Below are 24,858 nucleotides of genomic sequence, written 5' to 3' on the forward strand. Positions count from 1 at the left end.
TGAGAAATGGTCTCTCCAGCAATATAGAGAAAGGGATGGGAAAACAAAGTTTCGAAAGGGTTTACACTGAATCCCTTTAAGCGGACGAAATTTGAGTATTTTTGTGGGGAAATGAAGAGTCGATGAACAACATTCATCACTTTAATGATGCCTCCTCGTATTGAAAGCCATCTAAAATTCTCATTTCATGTCTCAGTGTATTTTACAAACAATAGCCACAACACATTGATTCTACTCTCAAAAAATCATATGAAAACCCTCCCTTTTGGTTGGGTAATCTCGACAACTATAGTTATGTCCTTCTCGGACACCACCGCCGACTTCTTCCACATGTAGTGCAGATGCAGGAAGCTGCAGTAGGCGAAGGCCAGGCGAAAGAAGAGCTGCCGGTTGGGCGTGACCAGGCCCAGGACCTGGAGGCCGGGCTGCAGAAGGCAGCGTCTGACGCTCTGGCTACAACTGTCGGCATCCTGAAGACGGCACCGATAGCGTCTCCTCTCCAGCCAGCCGTGGGTGGCGAGTATCTCGTCGAACTGCAGCAGGCGGGCCACCTGCAACCAGGAGGTGTCCTGTGGGGCAGCGGCGGCAGCCACCAGGGCGGACAGGGAGTGCATGAGCTGGCGCAGATTGTTGGCCAAGAGGGCGATCTGGAAGATGCGCCGCCACTGGACATAGGACAGGGAGTAGATCATGCTCAGGTTGTAGACGATGATCAGGACCAGCTGTGGAGTGATGCAGTCGAGCAGCTCCTGGGTGAGCTTCGCATAGGTTCGATGCAGACGCTGAAGAGATTGTAGGCGGCGCTGGAGCCTCTGCACCGCCCTGTGATTGGCCTTGAGGGTACCAACGGGCAGCTGTTCGGCGATGGAGGCCAGCTCGTCGTTCATCATCTCAAAGGATTTTGTGAGAATTGTGAGGGCAATGCTCACCAGATGGGAGCTCATGTCCATCACCCAAATGGCCATTGAGACGGGCACTACGAACACGGCCAATAAGAAGAGCTTCCAAGTGGCGTCGTGGGCCAGCAAGAAGGTCTCGAAGTACATCTTGAAGGTGAGCAGCCTGAAGACCAGCTGCAGCACCAACATCCAGGACAGCCGCAGCTTGCAGCGACATCTGCGGTACAGCTCCGGTGCCAGCCGCAGGAAGCAATTGATCAGCCGGATTCGCTCCTCGTAAACCCTCCGTGGCTGCACCAGCAGACAACAGGCAAACACGAGCAGCTGGATGTGCAGGAGCAGCGCGTAAGGGTGCAGCAGGGCCAGGCTCAAGAAGTAGGCGAAGAACAGCCCCAGCATCCGCGCCATGGTTACACTATATGCGGTCAGGTGCACCGAGTTGTTGGCCGTCTCATAGCGCACCCGCATTAGGCCCAGATAGTAGAACTGTGCCAGATAGAACCGCAGCAGGAGCAGAGCGTGCAGGCTGATGTATCGGTTGCTCAGGTGAAGCAAGCGCCAAAGCGCCATCGATGAAGTTGGGCCCCGAACTGGCCAACATACGAACCCCTGGCGATGCCCTGGATTTTGTGTGGAATAATTGCTGTCATTAGTTGGGTTAATGATCCACTGATGAGCAGCTTGATGGTCTCACATTAGGGCTGGACAATGTTTGACTGAGAACTAGTTCTGGGTCATGAATTCAGGATGATGTTTTTTAGGTTCTTTACTTAGGAATAAATAACATTGCAAGAACCCGAGACCCCTTTCCCATGATATTTCCCCCATTTAATGCTCTAAGAGTCCCTTTTTTTTTGGGAATCGCAAAAGGGACGAACTATTTCTATTACCCAAAAGAGACCCCCCGCCCCGATTAATTTTATTTAGATATTCCCCAACATTCTTGCACTTCATCAACATAATTTGTTATGCAATTAATTTGAGTGGCAAAAAGTAGGAGGAACTTTGTTAGAAGGCGCCAAATGGCTGATGGCTCATGGCTCATGCCTGATGGAGAGAGCTGCGAATGTTGAATATGAAGTCTGGTAAACAAGTTTCTCATAATTTCCATAAAATATTTCATAAACAACTTGAGAAATGGGGGAAAAAGCTGAAAGTAGAAAAAGAAAACAAGGGAAACTCGCAGCGGTAATTAAAAAGTTCACAAAAGAGTCCGGTCCGGTCTCCAGGGACTCCAGAGACTTTGGAAAATTGTTACCAAGAAGGACGAACCATCTTCCGATGACAGGGCACAAAACTTGCCGATTGTATGTGGAATGTGGGAGAGCAAAAACTGGCGGGGACACTCTCTGTGCTCCCTTTACCAATCCAAATAAATTAAAAAAGAAATCGCAACTCGTTGCCAAGTTTGTCACCGCAGAAAAATAATAATAAGAAGAAAAAAAAAAGGGGATTATTTTGTATGTAGATGGAAAGCCGAAGCCAGAAGAACCGCAAACTGCGGTTGCCGTGGACGACACTGTGGACGACACTGTCCAGCTCCGGACAGTTGTTGTGGTGTGGTTGTCCCGGCACAGTCCTTGCAGTATCACTGCTCATTATTGTTGTGGGATGCACAGGCATCGGAAATTGGAAAAGTTCCCATCTCCCTCTCCCGTATCTGCCTTTCATTTAGTTGTGCATTTATTAAGTATACGGAAACTGCAGCAAGATGATGGTTGACTGGCAGTAGGATATCATCGATGGACAAGGTCAAGGAAAAGTACAAACTGTAGCCTGTATTTGTGCGCCTTCACACAAATTATTATTCAATTTTCAATTCAAGTATTCAATTGTGTTGCAAGAGAGAAAAATGTTTGCTCAAGTTTTGATTTTCCCGCTTGACAAGAGCACAGCTGACAATAAAACCGGAACAAAAACTTTTCTGTTGTGCTCTCCGTTGCTCTCTTCCTTGCGCGCTCTCTGTGCGTGGGTGAACCGATTTGGGACTTATCTTTGGGACATTTAGGGGTAGTTCGAAACGGTTATAATTTATCTGAACGTCTCTCAAAGCGGGGAAATGTTTAAGTGTGCAAATTCTGCTGCGATGTTTCCAACGGCTTGGCAGTGGAATTTCAAATAACTGAATGAATGAATGAAACCGAAAATAAATAATTTACGTGTGTGGGTGGACGACTGAGGATGAGAACTAACTGCTATCAGCTATATCGCGACGCAGCCAGTCAAGCAAAGCATCCCGGGCACACTCCGCATCCGCATCCAGGCAGAAAAGTTGACGCACATCCTCCAGCCAGTTGCCGATTATGTAGCGCTTGATGCACGGCATCACTCCCAGCTCTCGCAGTGCCTTCAGGCAGTACACCTGCAGGCGGGGATTGGTCTCGGTGGACATCAGGCGACCCACATAGCAGGGCAACGGCGTGAATTCCCGGCTACGCCAAAGGGCGCGCTTGCTGTGGAGGCCGTTGAGGAGGGCCAGGACCACAAACTCCCAGCTCATCACCTTCTGTCGGTGCAGCAATTTTTTGGGGTTGGTCTCGATCTCCTGGAAAACTTCGTACAGCAGCTTCACCCCATCAACGGCATCGAAGCGGCGCTGGCCCTCTGGACAGCGGAGGAGCAGAGCAAAGGCCTTTGTGGCCATGCACCAGTAGAAAGGTAGGCGGTTCTGGATCCGCGAATGCAGGAACTCAAACAAGCCGAGTTCGATTCCGCGCTCGGGTTCAAGCTCCAGCATGTGGCACAGATGGTGCCAGAAATGCCGCGGATATATGGGCTGGCAGCGATCCTGCTGAAATATCACAGCCGCTGAGATTAAGTTGTCGGGATCCTCCATCATGATCCCCAAAACTGATGAAGAATATTGTTTAGCAATTAAATAATTAAGGTGTAACATGATTGATTGATTACCTTTTGGTTTGCCCGTCAAATTGCGTAAGATTTCAGCGGCCAAGTCTTCTTGGAGTGGCACTCGATTCTGTATGATTTTGTAGAACTCATTCCTCAGACATTTTCGATTAGCAATATTCTCAGCGCCATTTAAATTTCGAGACAGAATGTCTTAAGAAGAGGAGGGGTATATGCAATTTATTGTTTAATGCATTAATGCTATTGTCCACACTGTACTCACTGAAAATCTTTAGATATGTTTCCACCTCACGGTACTCTTCTTTGTGGATCCGCAATCTCATCCTCATAAAGGCATTCTTCACCCTGTTGGAACGGAAAACAAAAACAAAAAATACAGATCATCCATCAGCTCCAACAGCAGACTCAACCCACTTTCTCACAATATCCATTTCAGTGATGGCTCTTTGAGCATTCAACGGATTTAATAGGAACTCTGTCAGCGAAACAATGGCCTTCCAATGGGTCAGACACACATCACTGTCCATTTCTTTCATCAATTTGGGTAAAGCAAACCACCCGTAGGCCAGCTGTGCCCGATCATTAAAGTACGGGGAGCTCGGGGTGCAGTCGTGTGGATAGGATTTGCACTTTCCCCGCTTTTCCATGGCCTCTTTCCATTCTAGGGTGTTGCACTTTCGTATATATAGAGCTGCAAAAAATATCCAATTCCCGACTCACCCGTATTTTGCTGGCAGTTTATGGAGCTGGACTTGAGTACATCTTTGACTTCTAGATGTAAAAAGTTATTGCGATATTTTTCCAGCTGCTCCCACATTTTTTCCAATGTAATTTTGTTTTACTCAATGTTAATTCTATAAAATATTACAAAATATACACTAAGCGAGTTGTTTTTCTATAAAAAAAAGGTTTGTAAGTGACAAAATTTTGATTTAAATTTCAAACAACAGTTTGGCGGCAAATAAATCTACCAGACTGTCACATTACGTTGAGTTAAGGTGCTGCCACGCAGTTGTATCTCAAAGCTCTTTCTCTTAACGCAAAAATGAGCTATCTCTCTAATTAAAATCCAATATGCCTTAAATTTGGAAAAATCGTACACTGTTTTCATTCAATTGGGAAATTGCCAAACTCCAACTTCAGTTATTGCTGTAAAATAAAATTTCGAGAAGTTGTGATTTTAACTGTGACTTGAACTTGTCTGCGAATTGCTCTTTCTCTTCTTCTTTCCACCAACATCTCAATATCTCAAAAATTCCTTAACTTTTGAATTGAGCGGTTGCTGCGCGCGTGATAAACAAATTGAAAGCAACAACAAGATTAGCTAAGATTTAACAACATTTGAATCGAATGGACATATTATTGGCGTAGCTTGCGAAATAGAAAGTGAACGTTTGCAATGCAAGTGAACTGCACTGACTTCAATGCTATATCGTTTCAAGTTTTCTTGGACAGCGGTATTTAATTCGTGTGGCAGTCAAAAATGTAAACAAACGCGTTAAATAATTAACAAAAACACTGACCAAATATCGAAAAAGCGAATTGCTCCGGCTTTGTTGTTATTTTGCTGCTGCTTTCGTGCCGGTGTCTCTCGCTCTCTTTCTAACTGTTCCTGTGCTTTCGCGTGTGTGTGTGTGTGTGTGTTTTGCCTGTCATCCTGCCTGTGTGTTGTTTGTGTTTTTGTTATTGCGATTGTGACGGTGTGCCGGAGCAGACAACAAAAGGAATTGCGCTTTCCGCAGCCGTCTCCACAACTCCCGCTCTCCTCTACGCCTCCTGCCTAGTTACCGTTACTTGCTGCACTGCCAAAAAAAAAACAACAAAAAAAACGAATTTTTGATAGAAATAATTTATACATTTTTCGAAGAAGGATTTCAATTCCAATCGACAACAAAGATGGCCTTGATAAAACTGGCAAGGTGAGTTCTTAAATATATGCTTATATAGTGGTATTATATACATATTGGTATTTATGGTGATACATACATATGTACGCGCTGAAGCTGAACCGGCTTCGAAAATTCGAAATTGCACCGTTAAAAGCGTCTTCTCCTACTCTGTTTGCGTTTCCACTTAACGGGGCATAATTACGTAGGTTACTCCATTAACCAGGAGCGGAGTGATACCTATGAGGGTAGTGTAAAGCGGGCACCCAAATCCTATTAATCCCATCACTATGATTAATCTCTGTGAACTAGGATTAGGATCTTAATACATATCAGGTCGTATATGATAACTCTCTGGGTGCGAATCCACCCCTGTCTTTCAGTTCTCTGTTGCTGTGCCTCTTAGTCAAACAATTACTTAAAGCATGTAATAACTTTTGCTTAAATATTTGTTTCCCCTTTAGTGGTGGATGTTATTGTTGGCCATTTGGTCAATGCACTCACGCGGCCCTGGAGCGTAATAAAATTGTTTGCTAAAAATACTCCCCCTGATTGCGATACTCCCAAGGAACAGATTATATTATAATGATTGCCCCAACTCGTGCCGATTGTTTGATATTAGATAGTATCACTTGTTGATTATCCATACAATTGTCACAAAGAATAACAAATGTCAATGAATCGGATTTCAGCTACTTGTAGCGGTGGGCGGGTTGGGCGATTATTCATTCATTGTTGATTACGGCTGATATAAATGTACACTGCACACTCCGCCCACAGTAAACACACAACGCCGCAAAGGCGTTGCGTCTCTGATCAGTTGATTGGCCCGCTGAATGATTGCCCTCGTGCTCCAAAACGTTAACGCCACATAGAATTACATGCTAAATACTATACAGTGAAATTTCTTGATTTACCAGTACATCTGAGTAAGAGAGATGAGGGGAGGATACCCTCCTCTAATGATCCCATTTGGTATATTCGGTAAAAGTATTGCTCCTAGGCAGATGACTTCTCTTGCCAGCACTCACTGTAAAGATTATGTACACATTCAGATTACAGAAGCATGAATCAAAAGGAAAAGCAAATGTCTCAAGTCATTTGATTGCGAATTGGGTTAGAGCTGGTTCAAGGCGGTTTATATGGCTGGCCCCCCATTCATTTCACGCTTTATTAGCGGGATTCATATTTGATTTAGATATTCTTATATTTTCATCTTGGAGTTGGCCCATATGTATGGCTGTATGGCTACTGTTACCCATTGCTACCTCTTTACCATTGACTCATTCAACGTTGAGGGGCGACCTCCCCTGACAGTACCAATCAAGGGATGCGTTCTGCCCAGTCCAAAAATAGTAACTCCTAGGCCCCACTCGTAATTGATTGTAATTGGAGCTGAAAGCGAATGCTCCACTCTGAAGTGCAGCTTCTCTAAACAGATGACAAATCAGGCAGGGCAGGCACTGGCACAGAGCAACAGAACAGCAGCATTTCATTGGAAGCTGTAAAAGTGCAGTGGCAGGCAGTCAAGGCGGCGGATTGTATCTACAAAAGATGTATGTACATATCTGTATCTTTATCTGTATCTCCAGCTGGATGACTGACTGGATGGCCCCAATATGTCCTCGCCTGGGCTGCTGCTGCTGGTTGGGGCTTGCCCATGCCATATGCAATAATATACCTAGTATATAGTATAAAGAGAACACAGATATAGACAGAGACAGAATGGAATGGAAACTTTTTTATGTACGAGTAAGCACGAATAACACAATGAAACTTTGCGAAAGGCAAATAAGAGTAAAACGGCATAGGGATGCTGCTGCTGCTGTTACTGGATTGATAAAGCTTGTAATCTATATGACGACATGTTAGCGAGTTACTGTATAAATAGTATCACTACATACATATGCATATACTCTGCATACATACTCACTTTTAACTTTCGTCTGTATAGGTAATCGTCGGACATATGGGAAGACCTTATTGTTATACGACTCGTGCAGTAGCCTGAGCCTGTGACTTGGGCTTTAATTTAATTATGACTATTTTATTAATTGAAATGCGTAGTAGTATTTCTATAAATGGAATTTATTCTCTATTTCATATTGTTGTTGGTATTTTATCTGCTATACTGTGTACACAAACAACAAAATTCTAAATTCTGATGTTTGGGATGCTTTATAATCCCACATTTTATGGTCAGTTTTGATTTGTCACTCGAGCCAGACACATAACTCGCATTGCGACTCTCGCATTTGCAGCTGCTGACACATTCCTGACGTGGGGTAGATCGCTGATCCATCAATAAGATACGCCACCACAAAGTTCATTCAACCTACTCCTAGTCCTCCTCCTTTGTGATAGTCCGCAGTCCGCGATGCACTTGATCGATCAGTGGGAAGTCTTGGCCCTGCACTCGTGAGTACAAAGCTGCAGAAGCGATAGTGGATTGCGCAATCTTCTAACATGTCACAGTGGTGTTGGTTCCCCCTCTCGTATTCGGAATATTGTATCTCGTGCAAACCAGTTTGAATAACCAGCAAACAAGCCAGACCAACACACCCCTAGCCCCAATACCCAAATCCCATACCAACGTCAGATGCAAACATTGTAAGTATTACTTGTACTACTACTCGCAATACAGTGCAGGCTCCCACGGATGGACAACAAAGTTTTCAAATGATTGGACGAGTATCAAAATTCGTTATAGGGAAACCCGTCGTCAGAAACTGATTTAAAAAAATAATTACAGAAAATGTCAAACGCGAGACACACATGCATATTAAATACAGGAATTATTTGCAATTGTTAAGCAATCGCAATCAACCATTGTTCCTCATTACAGCGAGAGCTAATAATAGATGATTCATAAATCTATGAGAACTTCCTCGATTGCCTCATAGTTTCAGCAGCTGCTGCAGCAGATCCAGTAGGAACCCGTTTGGTTGAAATCAAACAAATTTATTAATATTGCTCAGTTTATAGGATATTCATGCCAACAATGATATCAAACTCATACACATAGCAGTACATTAACTGCTGCGCACAAATTGAAGATCAAACAGAGCAATTGAATGGATGGACAAGTACGAAGTTTCCATACACTTTATCCCAGAAATTTATTCGCCAAATTCCCACATAAACATCGTAACAGATAACTTGATTTAGGAAAAGTATATTACCATTTCAGTTATTGATCTTCTTTAAGATCGATTGTAGAGTATTTTTTGAAGGTAAACAAGGTGCCCACCACAGAATCCTGACCAATAAACGTTTTGCGCAATTCAATGTCTGGTTTTCTGATGGTTAGAGAATGCGGGAAATCCGGCTGAAAGCAGTTTTCACCAAACTTATCCAAAGTCAAGAGCAAGAGCGTACAGAAAACTCACATATAGAGATACGAATACGAACGAATAGCACGAACCCATACCTGCAATATACCATACATATGTACATACGTACAAGAATTGAATGAAATGAAGTGAAGTGAAGTGAAGGGTTCTCTCATACTCGTACTCAAATACACGTACAACACAAACAAATGAATGCAATTCTACTACCAGTGGCAGGGGACAGGGACAGGCAATTCAGAGAAGGGCAGTGCAGGGTGGTGGAGCGGGAAAGTCTTCGTCGTCATACATTTTTCGACCTTTCCCAGGAAAATTGTATGCACGCGCGGCACGTGGCGTATGCGCAATAAATATATATAATTTCTCTCATGCCCATTCCCCCTCTTTCTCCAGTTCCGTCTACAATTCCACTAATTTCTATCAATTGCAATAAGTCCAAAGTCCCTGGGCGCCTGCTCCCCTGCTCCCCATGTATTATGCATTCCAGGACCTTGACTGTAATCATCCATAAATAAATACATCTGCAAGTGGCAATTATCAATCCTAAGGGGCAGTCAATTGGCTTGCATACTTGTAGCAGCACGTGATAATTGTTACTACATTCCTCCGTACTTTGATCCACCTACGGGTTTGACGTTTCCCATTTGACTTTTTGATGCTGTGGAACTTGAGTTATTTTGGGACAGATCCGCTTAATATTCGCTGTAAATCCCCTGTTATTTAAACCTTTTGCTTTGCTTCCAGCTCTGTTGTGCTCGAGCACGATTCCCATTTGGTAAACAAATAATCATGACTCTGCCTGCAATCAGGCAGCCATAATCAATGCACTCCCGTGCATGCCCCCAGCAAATGTGTAGTTAATTGAAATGGTTTTCACTGCTGTTTAAGTGCCAGTTAAGCCTCTGGGCGCCTATTGTTTTGCTGCAACTTAAATCACACTTCACTCAGATGTTTTAGTTGTCCAATTAGTGGGCGGAGGAGGAGAAGGGGGAGGGAGGAATAGTTAAGTGGTTGGCAAATGTGTAAAAAGGGGCTTGTCATCGTCATCGGTCCGATTTAATTTGAAAAAGAGAGGGCGAACACAGTTGTCAAGAAACCTGTTGCCGCTGCTGACTCTTTCTGAGGATTTCCTTTGAAATTAATCATACATACTCGTACTATGGAAACAATAAAACACGCCAAGTGTTTCTCCATAAATCAGAAGCCGAACAGCTTGGGACAGTCGGCCACAGCCGTAGCGTTAAAGAGGACGAACTGCCCTGCAGTCGTTGACTGGAATTTATTGCTTAGTTCTAGATCTCAGAGTAAGTGTTACAGCAGAATAGAGAACTAGCCAACCATCCCATAAAAAGGTCTATTCTTTGCTCTAAATTCCCTTCCATATTGCACGCAGTTCCTTCCAAAAATCTAGGTATGTACATATATTTTGCATTTTGTTCTACACTGCCAGTTCCACCCACTTGGCTGGCAATTTTCTAAATATAGCTTAACCCATTAAAGTCACTTGGAATGTAAAATGCAAAATGCAAAGCCGCCTCGCAGTCGATTCAATTTGTGCTGCAAGTAAAAGTGAATTCAAAAGTTGCTGCCCCTCTCTCTCGCAGAGGCACAAACAGACAGAGTTCATTCATCCATTTTTTTTTGTTTTTTGTTTGTGGGCAAAAAAGTGGACTTCCGCGTATGGTACGAAAGCGAAAGCGAAAACTGAGAGTGAGAGTGTCTCGTGTGTCTGCATCGCCCTCTCTCTATCCCTCTGCCCCACTCGGATCTGGTTGCTTGTTGTTGTCCATTTAATCATTGCAAATTTTATGCAATCTGCTTTTGAGTGCTGATCTTTTTATAACCGCCCCATGATTGTGTGTGTTTGTTTTTGTGTTCCATAAATCAAAAAGCAGATCATGTCAGGCCTTGTCCATGTGGAATTCAATTTGATTAAAAAATGCTCTCGCAGCGTGCGCCAAAAGTGCATTGACTTTAGAGGCGCCTGCTGCACAGCCATTTGGGCAAATGGAAAACTGTTGTAATGGAACTGAAACGTATTGTAATGATCCAAAATAGCATCGTCAGCCAGATAATGTATCTAATTTTAAAGTGCACGCGCTCTGAAGATTATCTATCAAGTGATGGGCACGCGATTCGTATATTTGTCTCTTCTCCATTCCCACTGATGAACATGGATAGCGCCTGGGGTGCTATGGATTTTCCAGTCGACCCAAGGACAGGTGGCATGGGCTTACGATGGCAATCTTTGATAAAGGGCAATTAGTAAAAGTAAGAGGAAACAGTTACTTTATCCAACCAAAATGCACTTTTAGCTTTTTGATTTATCGACCAAACAACGAGATCTAGCCGCCGTTACGGAACTCATTTGAAAAGCGCGCGCACCGGTGCCATAAAACTGTGCTGTTAGGCGCAATGTAAAGTAGCACTTCTCGTGTCCGTCGGTATATTTACGGACCGCAAAACATTTAGCGCACAAAAAATACCAATACCAATCCTAAACAAAATTCATTGAGGAATCGGATAAAATTTTTTTTTTTTTGGCTGAGAGGGCCAACTATCTAGTAATATTAAACTGCATATCAAAATTGACGAATTTCATATCACAAAATATCATGGTATGGCAGCCCGCTGCAACTACGAATTGCACGAGTCTGGCAGCGCCACAAAAACGACGTCCCATTCGTTTTATGTTGTTTTTGTTTGAACCTTAATATGTAAATAATCCAATAAAAAGGAGTTCGGAAAACTTGCCAATCTTGTAGAAAATTTATGTATCTATCGGATAAAATTATTTGTTTAGGGCTGAGAGTCCCAGCTATCTAGTAATATTAAACGGAATATCAAAATCGAGCAATATCAACGTTGAATGTCTCGAAAAAACAATCGATACTATCGTGATAGTTCGGGCTCAAATAATTATTAAAAAACCATTGAAACCTTTTAGGAACTTGTCTATTGTAAAATTTAGATGCCACCTGTCGATTTGTTTACAAATGTGTCTTCGTATTTTATAGCAGCCAATCCAAACATATCAAAAGCGCAACGACTGTAGCTCGATACTATCATAATAGTCGCAAAACCATCGATAGTAGCGGCTAGCAACAAAACATCGATACTATCTATAGTGGCCTCGATGGTTTGACACCTCTAATTCCAAAGAAATATTTTTAAAATTTGCTACGAAAATGAGTGTGGAGACTAGCAAATTGCTGATAAAGAAGCTGCCCTGCGACATGGACGAGCTGGCGCAGTTGATACGGGAGTGTAAGCTGATCATACCACGGTCCTTGAACTCCTACGGAGGTCGGCGAGCCGTGATCGAGTACGCCGATGCCGGCGAAGCCCAGAAGGCGCTGGAAGAACTGAAGGGCCTCAGCGACATACTAGACAAGCCGCTCTGTGTGAGTCCGTTTGGACCACGTGCCGCCCACGACGGAAGCCGTGGCAACAAATGCACCCAGACAAAGACACCGCCATCCGAATCCGCGGCGACTGCCAAGCAGGAGATCAGCAAGTACGTGCAAAGGCTATATGCCTGCAATAATCAGTGTGACTTTACGCAGCCGCCGCCGCCGTATCTCCGCTATAGCTATCCCCCCATCAACGCGGAGATTCTGGCCGCGATTGGTCAATCACTGCAGGCTGATACGCGCTTCTATCAGCAGGTTCTCCATTTGATGAATCGCATGAATCTCGACCCGCCTTTCAAGAAGCGATCCTCCAGGCTAGTCGTCCAGAGCCACCGGAAAAGCGTCGGCATCCAGACGGAGATCATACCCAGCGAGAGTGAAAGCGAGTTGGAGAGCGACGAAACAGAGCCGAGGGCCAAGCGAAAATGTCTCCCACCGTCCACATCCACTGCTGCCAAGGAGAAGAATCTGAAGAGGGCGCGACAAATAGTGCAGCAAGCCGTCAGGCAGGCCAGTCATTCGAATGCCAAGCAGGAAGCCCCAGCTCCCACTTTTGCGGCACCCAAAATTGAGCTCAAACTACCGCAGACGCTGGATCCAGTGGTAGCCAAGCCAGAGAAGCGTTTGTCCATACAAGAGCTAGAGGCGCTGCACATCTACAAGAACTACAAAGAGGGCGAGCCCAGCAACAAGTTGTACATTAAAAACCTCCACAAGAACATCAACGAAGAGCAGCTGCGCGAACTGTACTCGCAGTACACGACGCCAGAGAACCTGGAGATCAAAGTGATGCAGCAGGGACGCATGAAGGGGCAGGCTTTCGTCACATTCAGCAACCTGCCCGATCCGGAGGTGATAGCCAAAGCCCTGGGCGAAACTAACGGCCTGCTGTGGGAGCAAAAGCCCATGATCGTCTGCTACGGCAAGAAGAACTGAGAAGAGGTTAGGGTCTCAGTCCGGAGAATCTTTTCTTAATTGTTTTGTAGTAATTTCAACTGTCCATAACACACTTTACATTCCCAAAGCAAAGCACAAATTTAAACTGTGACTTTTTGTTTCCTTTTTGTGTTTGCAGGCAACTGGGCCTGATTGATACCATCTACGTGGAAGGAGCTCGCCCAGATCCAGCCAATGATCCCGAGGAGTCGCTCAACGAGGCAGACATCACAGCCCCCGCCAACGCAGTGCCCATCAAGACAAAGAAGTCGCGCAAATCGAAGCAGGTGGCAATGCAGCCCTATACCTATGCCATTTCCGTGGACTTCGAGGCCACCTGCTGGGAGAAGCAAGCCCCGCCACAATGGAGAGAATCTGAGATAATTGGTGAGTGTCCCCCACGTTGGGCCATGCACACACAACTCAAAAAGTTGCTAATCATCCGATTCTTGTGACTCACAGAGTTCCCAGCCGTTTTGGTCAATCTGAAAACGGGCAAGATCGAGGCGGAGTTTCACACGTACGTGATACCCTTGGAGTCGCCGCGCTTGAGCAATTATTGCATCGAGCTTACGGGCATACAGCAGAAGACAGTGGAGGCGGGTGTGCCGCTGCAGACGGCACTTAATTTGTTCTGCGAATGGCTGCGGAACGAGTTGCGTGTGCGCAACCTGGTGCTGCCGAAGGTGAGCAAATCCAATATACTGGGAAACTGTGCCTTCGTCACCTGGACGGACTGGGACTTTGGCATCTGTCTGGCCAAGGAGTGCACACGCAAGCGAATACGCAAGCCAGCCTGCTTTAATCAGTGGATAGACGCGAAGGCCATCTACAGGGAATGGTACAAGTATCGTCCCTGCAACTTTGCCGATGCTCTGTCCCATGTGGACCTGACCTTCGAGGGACGTGCTCACTCCGGCATCGATGATGCCAAGAATCTGGGCGCCCTCATATGCAAGATGGTTCGTGACGGAGCCCTCTTCTCGATCACCAAAGATCTGACGCCATATCAGCAGCTAAACCACAACAGTGGCCTCTGAGCTGCAACGGTCAGGTCAGGGTTCAGCCATCGGCCATCCCTCCAAACGATCAGCAGCAGGAGAACCAGAATGCAAACAAATCCATTAATTTATTGGATTATATTTAACATAAAGTACTACAACAACCCCAAGGACATGGAGGATGACCAGGAGATGTGCCTAATCTGACCACAAACGTAAACTAAAACTAAAGTTTTTTGTTTTGTATTTTACCTAATTTCTTGTAACAGCAATTGATAAGACTTGAAATTTGATGTGCATCGCAGTCGATATCCTGCATCTGCATCTGCTTAGGGATCTGAACACCTACTGGATAGCAGGAGTACATCTAAACATCTACACATAGCTATAAATATGGCCTTAGAGCATACATATTTTTCTACCATTCATACTTACTTGGTAATGCTTAGCCGTAGTCTGTAATATGGAATGCAATACTTATTTTAATGACTTACACCGCCTACCACTAGGTCATAGGGCATAAAATAATAATAAAACGACAATAGCTGCATACGTATTATGTGCTGTATTGTGTATCAAATAATACAACTACGAGTGCGAGATCATCCTTTGCTGGGTGTCCTTAAACTAGTGCATCCCCCGAGGGTCTGTGCATGATGGCCACTTGGATGACACCCTTCTTGCCCGTCCTCATCCAGTGGGGATCGTCCTCGGTTAGCCACTCCACCGTGCAGATGGGTAGACCGCAGTAGATGTCGGACTTGATGGTCCGCAGCGCACACACACTGGTCGGTAGGAAGCCACGCAGGCACTCGATCAGAGGCGCTGTGTAATCCCAGTTAATGTCGCCAAGCAGTTTGCGGTAGTTGAGATCCCCCTTGAAAATGACCAGCGCTGCCTCGCTGAGAGAGACATACAGGCAAGGCAGGCGCTTCTTCAACTGGCTGCAGTCGTAGGGGCTGGTCCAGAAGTAGCAGGTGTCGCACAAGATGATTGAACGATCCCGCATGAAGCGGCGCAGTCGCCGTCCAAATGAGGCTATTTCGGCAATCACGTGGCGGCGGAGGAAGGTCAGCATCCAGAGAAAGTCCTGCTTGGTGACGTCGGATATGAACCAAGGAATGGCCTTGACATGGAACCGCACTTTGCTAGCCAAGCCCGCTTCGATGAGGTACTCGGCCAGCAGGAGGTCTGTGAAAAGCTCGAAGCCAGCGTTATCGCACACAATGTCCACATAGACGGGGTCCCAGGCCTCGGTGAGTATGCGCCAGATATCCGCAGACTGATCCACAAGCAGGTCAGACTCGTAGTCCGTCATCAGCATCAGCAACTGGTTATCTGGAGCCTCTTTGTTTATGGACAGATCACAGCGATTGCTCCACAGGGCCAGCTTCAAAATTCGCTGGAATTTCTCCTGAGAGCGCTGCATTCCCCGCATGCCCGTGATAACATCGGTCATTAGTTTAACGACACTAGTCGTGGCATCGATCTTTTTCTGGGCAAAGTAGTCGTAGCTGGAGAGCGAATCCGAGCGCTGAAAAATGGCCCAAATGCGGCGATACATGTAGCATTCGGCGTGCAGCCAGACGGAGGAAAACCAGCGATTCTTATCCTCGTCCAGATTGCAAATAAACCGATTCCAGTCATCTGAATCTGGGGCCTTGCCGTGGAACAGCTTAAACTCCCTGGTTGTCCTGTATCTCATCGCGCAGCAGCTGCAGGCTCCACGAAATCCTTTTCAGATCGAAGTGTGCATAGTCTCCAAAGATCTCCATTATATTCGGCTCGTAGTCGTGTAGGAAAGTAATCATATCGCCCAACATCATGGGCGAGCGGTGCTTAATCGTGAAATATGCGAAACTTCGCTGGAAATGGCCAGACAACTCGTCGCGCAGCTTGGGTGCTACGTCATATATATCGTGCTTTTCGTTGAATACGAGATCCTCCGCCTTTTGGATCTTGGCCGAGCGGCTGATCTCCACAGCAGAGTCAACATCCGTTTGGCTGGTCATCTCAGTGGACAGATCCATTTTGTCGCTCAACATTCTTACTAAAACATAATTTTGATGGCTTCCTGCCAGGCAAAGCTATGATTCCAAACTGTGCTCTTTTATACGAGTATATTATTGAATTTCCCTTTGTAGGGTGAATCTCTGATGGGGGGAGGCGGGGTGGTGTAAGCGATAACAATGCAATAAAGGCTGTACATTAACAATTTAGCTAAGATCTAAGATTACAACAATTCAACTATTCATGAGTTTCTGTATCCTAATCTTGTGTTTACTTGCTCGCAAACTGTATGACGCCGTACTCCCCGGTGAGCATCCATTCCTTGTCCTTGGCAAAGAGTTGCTCGGCAACTCCCTGCCCCAGGCCGCAAATCAGGTCCGCTTTCACAGTGCGCAGGGTGCAAAGATTCGATGGACGGAAGCCTTAGAGAAAGAGAAATTAATGAATGATGAGATATTCATTTGGATATAGATGGTTGGGTTGGGTTCATGGGTTATCTCACCCCTGAGGCAGGTGTCAAAGGATTCCGTGCTGGGCCAGGAGAAATCACCCAGAAGTTTGCGATAGTTGAGGTCGCCTTTGAATATTACCAACTGCGCCTCCTGGAGCCGCGCATAGAGGGCCGGCTTCGCCTCGCGCATGCGGTAGAACTCGTAGGGGCTTGTCCAGAAGTGCTCGAGCGGAGACAGCTCGAACTTGCCCTCGGCTGTGAAACGCTGCCACTTTTTGCCGAGCTCGCTGAGCACAGCATCTGGATGGTCGGCCAGGAACTGGAGCGTCCAGTGATAGTCGTGGGCCATCACGTCCGATATGAACCAGGGAATGGCCTTGGCATTGAATCGCACTTTCGCCGCCAGGCCCTTGTCAATGATGTATTCGGCCAGAATGAGGTCCGTGTACACTTCGTAGCCGGAATTATCGAAGATTATATCGACAATGCCGTCCCCAGAGCCTCCGTCGATTGCCTGCCAAATGGCGGCAGTGCCGTCTATCAGCAGCTTGGATTCCAGATCTGTGACCTGTTCGAAGGCATTGCCAGTGGGTTTCACCTGCTTGCCCGAGGTGATGGACAGATCGCAGCGATTGCCCCACAAATTGAGTTTGATGAGCTGCCGGAAGGTATCTGAGTTTCTTTCGTTCTGGCGTGTGGCCTTTGCCACGGCTAGCATGGCATCGACACTGAGCTTAGCCGCAGTTTGCTTCTGCTCCCTGAAGTAGTCAAAGTCGGACAGACGCGGTGTGGCCTGGAAAATTGCAGAGATTTTGCGGTACATGTAGCACTCGGAATAGAGCCAACAGGCAGCAAAGTAGCTGCGCTTCTCCTTGGGTAGCTTCTCTAGGAATGCGTTCCACATCTGCGTATCGGGATCTAAATAAGAAATACTTTAGCTGTGGGGCGGCCTATGGAACATTAGCACATACCCTTGCCCTCAAAGGGCAACAATGGACCGTTGATGAGAATTTCCTCACGCAGCTGCGTGACAGCCGCTGCATTTCGCTCAATATCCGCGCCTGCGTCCTGTGGAGTCAATGGAGAGAATCAAGGTTACGCATTGGCATTGCCATGGACCATGGGGAATGTAACAACTACTCACTGCACCATATGTGGCCAAAAGTTCGTCCTTGTCCTTGACCAGCGAAGCGACAATTGTGGCCAAAGTCGATGGCAGTCGCACGCGGAACGTGTAATAGGCAAAACTCCTGTAAGCGAGTAATCACATGTCCATAGATATATGTAAAGATTAGTCTGCGTATATAGTATAGCCGTGTTACATATGGACCATTATCTATACTATGTGCTATATTTAGCGGGCACTTACTGCTTATATAGCGCCGCCAGCTCTGTGTGCGGAGGCGTCTCTGAATCAATAATTCCATTCTTGATATCAAAATCGGCATCTAAGGGCGAACTCATTTTCAAAGCCGTTGAAGTTGAAAGTTAAAAGGGTCGTTGGTTTTGATAAATAAATGGCGCGGTTGCGGGAAGATTCCACGGAAAGTTTACAACTAGGGCTGCAAAACCGTCGATGCCACTATCGATTCGACCATCGATATATCGTTTCAGTGAAAGCACTAACCATACATTATATATTATATATATTAATTGTTTGATTTATTTGAAATTTCACATTTACATATGCATATCCCTATTTTAGACAGATTTCTTTCTTATTCCATATTGTGCAATTGCCATCGGCTTTCGACTTTGCAACTCTGTCAATTAATTTATATACTGTATGGTTTAGATACTTTAGGTATACTTTTTTAAAATTTAGGAATTAAAAAAAAAAATGTAAAAATTTAGGAACAATTAAAAAAATGTAAAAATGTAAATATTTAATAAAAATTAAAAAACAACCAAAAAAATGTTTTTATTGCTTATTGACAATAGCTGACTGATACGAAAAATTGCAACTGCTCGCTGAAAAAAGCTGACTGATAAGAAACAAATACTGACAAAAGCTGACTGCTATAAAAAATTGTAAATGCTCTCTGACAAAAGCTGACTGATATGAAACGGGAAAAAATCCTAATTGCTCGCTGACAAAAGCTGACTGATATGAAACGAAAATTCCTAATTGCTGGCTGACAAGAGCTGACTGATATGAAACTAATTGAAAATGTTCGCTGTCAAAAGCTGACTGATATGAGAGTAAAAAAATTGTAAATGCTCTGTGACAAAAGCTGACTGATATGAAACGAAATATCCCAATTGCTCGCTGACAAAAGCTGACTGATATGAAACCATATTCCTAATTGCTCGCTGACAAAAGCTGACCGATATGAAACAAAAAAATTATATCTTCTCGCTGACAAAAGCTGACTGATATGAAACGAAAAATATTGTGAATGCTCGCTGACAAAAGCTGATTGATTTGAAACGAAAATTCCTACTTGCTCGCTGACAATAGCTGACTGATATGATACTAATTGAAAATGTTCGCTGACAAAAGCTGACTGATATGAAACGAAATATCCCAATTGCTCGCTGACAAAAGCTGACTGATATGAAACGAAAATCCCAATTGCTCGCTGACAAAAGCTGACTGATATGAAAAAATTTTAAATGTTCGCTGACAAAAGCATACTTGCTTGCTGTCCGTCGGCTCGTGTCACGTCATGAGCCGAACGCGGTCAATCCCAGAGCCGAACGCGATCGGCCCCAGAGCCGAAGACCTGGGAACGTACGCTGAAAACTTAGCTGCGCCACTTTCCTTGTATGAACTGGTACATCTACATATATACTGTGTGGTTAGTGGTGAAAGAGAGATATGTTGCCCCCTATTTACTATATTCCATCGCCAAAGAAATGAGTGGCAGTGCTGCCAGATCAATAAAACTTGTTAAATGATATTCAAATATTTATTTACTAATATTTTAAACTGTAAAGCCTTTGGTACATTTTCCCCACTAATAGCCAAACTCCCGCGATCCATCCACGAACTGGATGACGCCATAATTGCCAGAGATCATCCAGTGAGGATCCTTTCTGCTCAGAGTCTCACTAACACCCTCGGCCAGCCCGCAGATGACCTCCTCCTTGATCCTGCGAACAGCGCACATATTGCTGGGCAGGAAACCACGCAGGCATGTGTTCATATCCTGGGTGGAGTCCCAGCAAACATCTTGCAGGAGTTTGCGATAGTTAAGGTCGCCCTTGAAAACGATTAGCTTGGACTGCTGCAGAGAGCTGTATAGATCAGGATCTGTATCGCGCATTCTGGAAAGGAAATAAACGAAAGTTAGTGGGAGGTCTTCAAATCCACACGACTGTTTTGCACCTGTAATATGCGTAGGGAGAAGTCCAGAAATGTGAGATTGGAGCTAATTCAAACTTTCCTTCTTCCAGGAACTGCAAAAACTTTTTGCCAATTAAGCTGATGATGTAATCTGAATGCTGACTTAAGTATTCCAGCGTCCATTGGAAATCTCGCGCCGTAACGTCAGTCACGAACCAGGGATGTGCCTTCACATGAAAGCACACCTTGGTAGCCAGTCCCTTCTCAATCATAAACTCTGCCAAGATGAAGTCGGTAAACAGCTCATAGCCGGCGTTATCCAGGATAAAATCAACTTGGCTTAGCTTATTTTTCTTCCGGTTGTCCAAGCACTGCCAAATCTCCGCGGCTTGGTTAGCAAGTATGTATCCATCTGCAGCGCCGACATTTTCCAGCACATTTTTATTGAATGGCGAAGGTGCCGGAGCCAGTGCCGTTGCCTCCGGATCTCTGGACGTGTCGTTCCAGTTGCTCCACAAGTTAATCCTTAGCAGCTCCCCAAACATTTCCAGGCTGTTGTCTGTGCGCCGCGTGTACTTGGTGAGGGAGAGTACATCATCCATGCAGCTCGTCAACGAATGCTCCTTGACCTTGGCATGGAAATCAAATGGCTTTAGGAAGATGCTATTCTCCACAAAGGAGTATAGTTTCCTGTGCATATAACACTCGGAATACAGACAACAGGATCTGAAGACGGTGCTCTCCTCATCGGGCAGCAGATTGAGAAACTTATTCCAGAGTGCGCGATCGGGCTCTGCAATAAGGAAGTAATCAACAGGAAGTATGACAACAGCAGGATCAACTACTATAACCCCTGTCTCACCTTCGCCGGCGAATGCCTGAAACGGCTTATCCGTTTGTAGCTCGTACTTCAGCCTGGAGATGAGGCCAATGATGATTTTTAGTTCCTCGCGGGCGGCCTGTTCAAAATCGATGGAGCTAGTGATTAAGTTGGTGTAAGCGCTCGTATCCTATTACAAACCTCACTGAATTTTTCAACCAGTTCGCTCTTATCCTTGGTCAGGGTGTCTATCACATTCGTCAAAATCACGGGAAGCCGATTCCTCAGAGTATTGTATGCACCGCTCCGCTTATACTGCCCAGACATGAAGGCATTCAGCGGCGTTCGCATGTCGTATATCTTATATTTGGCATCGAATTCTGTTTTGAAGACTCGGGGCACTATATGACTAGCATCTGTTGGTTCCGACTGGGACTTTGTCTTCGGCTCATCCTCGGTTGGCGACCCAGCGAACCCTTCCAGCGAAGGCGACTCCATGATGACTCTAGTGTTGCTCTACAGAAAATTTTTTGTGCGACCACAGCATTATTTTTTTTGATAAAAATTCCAAAAAAAAACCAATAAACAAGCTTAGTGTTAACTAATACATTATTTCGATCAGTGTTGGTAAATGCCATGATTGTCTTTGGCGATAGCCGTTTTTAGTGCCATTTCGACCAACATTGCATTGACTTGTTTTGTTTGAACCCTATTATCTAAACAATCCCATTAAAAATAGTTCTAAAAACTAGCCAATCCTAAAGAAAATTCATTGAGGAGTCGGATAAAATTATTTTTTTAGGGCTGAGAGGGCCAACTATCTAGTAATATTAAACTGCATATCAAAATTGACGAACATATCCAAATATCGGGGCACGATTGCACGGTCGGCCCCCCCCCTGTTGTTTGAACCAATATGTAAATACCAATAAAAGGACTTGGAACGATATATGAATTAAAAATATTTGTTTGTCCCTACGAATTTAAAGAATATCATTACGGCAATATCAACGTTGAATGTCTCGAAAAAACAACCGATACTATCGTGATAGTTCGGGCTCAAATAATTATTAAAAAACCATTGAAACCTTTTAGGAACTTGTCTATTGTAAAATTTAGATGCCACCTTTCGATTTGTTTACAAATGTGTCTTCGTATTTTATAGCAGCCAATCCAAACATATCAAAAGCGCAACGACTGTAGCTCGATACTATCATGATAGTCGCAAAACCATCGATAGTAGCGGCTAGCAGTAAAATATCGATACTACAGATAGTGCCATCGAGGGTTTGACACCTACATATACGCGAACCGCCTGATCTGATCGATGTGCGCGACAAAACGTTTCGGGAAAGCCTTTAAAAAAGGCAACGCTTGACAAACCACAACAAATGCATACGAAGTAAATCTGTAGCACAGCAGCAGCGCAGCGCCCACCCACCCAGCGACACACACCACACCACACTCAGAGACTCAGACGAACAACGAGATAGGGAGCGCCACTCGCACGCCACAGCACACTCACGCCCACAGAGACAGGGCGATGTCACACCTACCTTTGCCACTGTACGGCTTCGCAGCGTTTTTCATGATTTTCTGGTTTGGCACCTGGATGGTCCATCTGATAGCCATTTGCTACGGGAAGTACAAGCTGCACAAGAAGTCGTGCAAGTTGCCGTCAGAGTCATCGCCACTTCCGGGTGTCTCCATCCTCAAGCCGCTGATGGGCGTGGATCCGAACTTGCTTCACAACCTGGAGACCTTCTTCACAATGGACTATCCTGTGTACGAGCTGCTATTCTGTGTGGAGGACAAGGACGATCCGGCCATAAAGCTGGTCGAGGGGCTGCTGGATAAGTATCCCCGGATAGATGCCCGGCTCTTTGTGGGTGGCTCTGATGTGGGCGTCAATCCGAAAATCAACAACATCCATCCCGGCTACATGGCGGCGAAGTTCGATTTCGTTATGATCTCCGACAGCGGCATCAAAATGAAGAACGACACGCTGCTTGACATGGTCCAGAACATGTCTGAGAAGCACGCCCTGGTCCATCAGATGCCATTCACCTGCGACCGGGAGGGATTTGCGGCCATCTTCGAGAAGGTGTTCTTTGGCACCGTCCAGAGCCGGATCTACCTATCGGCCGATGTTCTCGGCATCAACTGTCACACGGGTATGTCGTGTCTGCTTCGGAAGGCAGTAATTGACCAGCTAGGCGGCCTCAGGGCCTTCGGCTGCTACCTTGCGGAGGACTTTTTCATCGCCAAAGGTGTGACGAAGCTGGGATGGAAAATGAGAATCTCCAATCAGCCAGCTCTGCAGAACAGCGGACTGTGCGACATCGGCAGCTTTCAGGCCCGGCTCATTCGATGGGCGAAGCTGCGCGTGGCCATGGTGCCCACGACCATCCTGCTGGAGCCGCTCTCCGAGTGCATGATCCTTGGAGCCTTCGCGGCCTGGTCAGCCTCGGTTCTGTTCAACTGGGACCCCCTGGTGTTCTACTTGGTGCACATACTCTTTTGGCTCCTTTCGGACTGGCTGCTGCTCTCCATAGTCCAGCACGGCTCGATGCCGTTCCACAAGTTCGAGTTCGTCATTGGCTGGCTGTTCAGGGAGCTGACGGGGCCCTATCTGTTCCTGCACGCGCTCTGGGACCCTGCGATACGTTGGCGGACCCGCACCTTCAAGCTCCATTGGGGCGGCATGGCCTACGAGTTGAACACACCCGCCGACTGTCCAACGGCACCGCTGCAGCCACAGCCGGCGCCGACGTTACCAACGGGGTCAGCGGTGGCGGAGGTCACGCCAGCGGCCACATTCTGTACAGGAGCGAAGCACCGTCTGCTGGTGTCGTAGCAGCAACTAGTTAAGTTAATTATGTTGTACTTTTGAGTAACTCAGCGGACTGCAAACGTAGACGGGAGACGGAGCTGGTGACTGGTGACGTCTGGTAGTAGTATTATTAGCTAAACCCTTAGTCACTACGTAAGCATAGACTTAATGCTGTAAAAAGAACAGACTCCACTCTCATGCATAGGCATAGCGCACACCCAAACCCACCCACACCCAAACCCATATCCAAATGTCCAGCTTTAAGGGAATTCAGTTAACTGCTGCGTTCATACTATAGTCTTTGACGTGCAGCGTGGCATGCCAGCGCTGATTCGATTAGATTAGATTAGAGCCAGAGGCATTGGTTCGACTCAACCGAGTGACGTCGCCTTGTGGTTCCCAGATCACATCAATCTAGGGCCTTGCAGCCGAGCTTTTGGCACAGTTTGGTGGCTTCGCGCAAACTGGTTAACGATGATTTCTACCTCTTACGACATAAATTGTTGCTTTGTACATACATATATACAAATATGTATATGAAGGTATATATAGTTGTAGCCAACATTTACACCCCTAGTCTGTACGGACATTTTGCGATCGCGAATAATACTCGTTGCGAACCCTAGTTGTAGTTAGCAGACGTTTATAATTATTTTTTCTGCTTCTGTTGTTGCTTTTTCGTATCGTAATTATTGATTATTTTGTAGTGCTAAGCCCACCCTAGATATGATTTATATAGTTCATACATTTATAGTCTTATTAGTTGCGTTTTTTTTTGTTTGTTTGTTTGCCGCAGCTTCTGTACATAAATAAGCTCCGATAAAGAATGCCATTGAATAAATCCAATTTACATGATCGTGCCCATTCTAACTCCATTACCGTTGTGATTGATGTTTGCTCGCTGATATCATTATTTCATTTGAGGCTTAGCATAAATAGATCACTCTTATCAGCACACTAGCATGACTCAGACAGTGTCAGGGCCCTCAGCGCCTCAGGGCGCTGCTCAAAATACTTGGCAATGTGGGAAAATCGGAGCTGAGTCACGCCACCGCAACACTCACTTATTTGCCATAATTACTCGTAAGAGTAACGTCGCACA

General features: G+C 45.5%; 7 protein-coding genes across 8 annotated transcripts; 2 read left to right on the top strand and 5 right to left on the bottom strand.

The window, feature by feature from the left end:
- Positions 1-240: 240 nt before the first annotated feature.
- On the bottom strand, positions 241-1,490 carry LOC111079604. The gene has a single exon (XM_022374841.2). The coding sequence runs from the start codon at positions 1,467-1,469 to the stop codon at positions 246-248; it is 1,224 nt and encodes a 407-aa protein (XP_022230533.2). The 5' UTR covers positions 1,470-1,490; the 3' UTR covers positions 241-245.
- A 1,094-nt stretch (positions 1,491-2,584) lies between these two features.
- On the bottom strand, positions 2,585-4,679 carry LOC111079600. Its single transcript, XM_022374836.2, has 5 exons — positions 4,488-4,679; positions 4,182-4,428; positions 4,030-4,112; positions 3,810-3,959; positions 2,585-3,749 (listed from the first exon to the last, which is right to left on the bottom strand). The coding sequence occupies exons 1-5, from the start codon at positions 4,582-4,584 to the stop codon at positions 3,088-3,090; spliced, it is 1,239 nt and encodes a 412-aa protein (XP_022230528.2). The 5' UTR covers positions 4,585-4,679; the 3' UTR covers positions 2,585-3,087.
- Positions 4,680-5,005: 326 nt separating this feature from the next.
- Positions 5,006-14,905, top strand: LOC111079601 (ERI1 exoribonuclease 2). Of its 2 annotated transcripts, none has more exons than XM_041591796.1 (3): positions 5,006-5,686; positions 13,492-13,739; positions 13,815-14,905. In XM_041591796.1, exons 1-3 carry the CDS (start codon positions 5,664-5,666, stop codon positions 14,390-14,392), a joined length of 849 nt encoding a protein of 282 aa, XP_041447730.1. In that variant the 5' UTR covers positions 5,006-5,663; the 3' UTR covers positions 14,393-14,905. The 2 variants fall into 2 exon arrangements, with proteins under 2 accessions (XP_041447730.1, XP_041447729.1); XM_041591795.1 differs by lacking the exon at positions 5,006-5,686 and adding an exon at positions 12,140-12,520.
- LOC111079599 (damage-control phosphatase ARMT1) lies at positions 14,905-16,398 on the bottom strand. Its single transcript, XM_022374835.2, is given in 2 exon segments — positions 14,905-16,040; positions 16,042-16,398. Coding segments are annotated over 2 exon segments (1,422 nt in total). The 3' UTR covers positions 14,905-14,975.
- A 61-nt stretch (positions 16,399-16,459) lies between these two features.
- LOC111079598 (damage-control phosphatase ARMT1) lies at positions 16,460-18,385 on the bottom strand. Its single transcript, XM_041591794.1, has 5 exons — positions 18,184-18,385; positions 17,959-18,064; positions 17,786-17,882; positions 16,866-17,732; positions 16,460-16,785 (listed from the first exon to the last, which is right to left on the bottom strand). The coding sequence occupies exons 1-5, from the start codon at positions 18,276-18,278 to the stop codon at positions 16,634-16,636; spliced, it is 1,317 nt and encodes a 438-aa protein (XP_041447728.1). The 5' UTR covers positions 18,279-18,385; the 3' UTR covers positions 16,460-16,633.
- A 1,342-nt stretch (positions 18,386-19,727) lies between these two features.
- LOC111081897 (damage-control phosphatase ARMT1) lies at positions 19,728-21,528 on the bottom strand. The gene is made up of 4 exons (XM_022378056.2): positions 21,125-21,528; positions 20,966-21,062; positions 20,146-20,896; positions 19,728-20,084 (listed from the first exon to the last, which is right to left on the bottom strand). The coding sequence occupies exons 1-4, from the start codon at positions 21,419-21,421 to the stop codon at positions 19,775-19,777; spliced, it is 1,455 nt and encodes a 484-aa protein (XP_022233748.2). The 5' UTR covers positions 21,422-21,528; the 3' UTR covers positions 19,728-19,774.
- Positions 21,529-22,214: 686 nt separating this feature from the next.
- On the top strand, positions 22,215-24,623 carry LOC111079606 (ceramide glucosyltransferase). The gene has a single exon (XM_022374844.2). The coding sequence runs from the start codon at positions 22,467-22,469 to the stop codon at positions 23,778-23,780; it is 1,314 nt and encodes a 437-aa protein (XP_022230536.2). The 5' UTR covers positions 22,215-22,466; the 3' UTR covers positions 23,781-24,623.
- Positions 24,624-24,858: the final 235 nt, after the last annotated feature.

The sequence above is a fragment of the Drosophila obscura genome, unplaced genomic scaffold (genome assembly GCF_018151105.1).
Source record: "Drosophila obscura isolate BZ-5 IFL unplaced genomic scaffold, ASM1815110v1 contig_151, whole genome shotgun sequence".
Lineage (NCBI taxonomy): Eukaryota > Metazoa > Arthropoda > Insecta > Diptera > Drosophilidae > Drosophila > Drosophila obscura.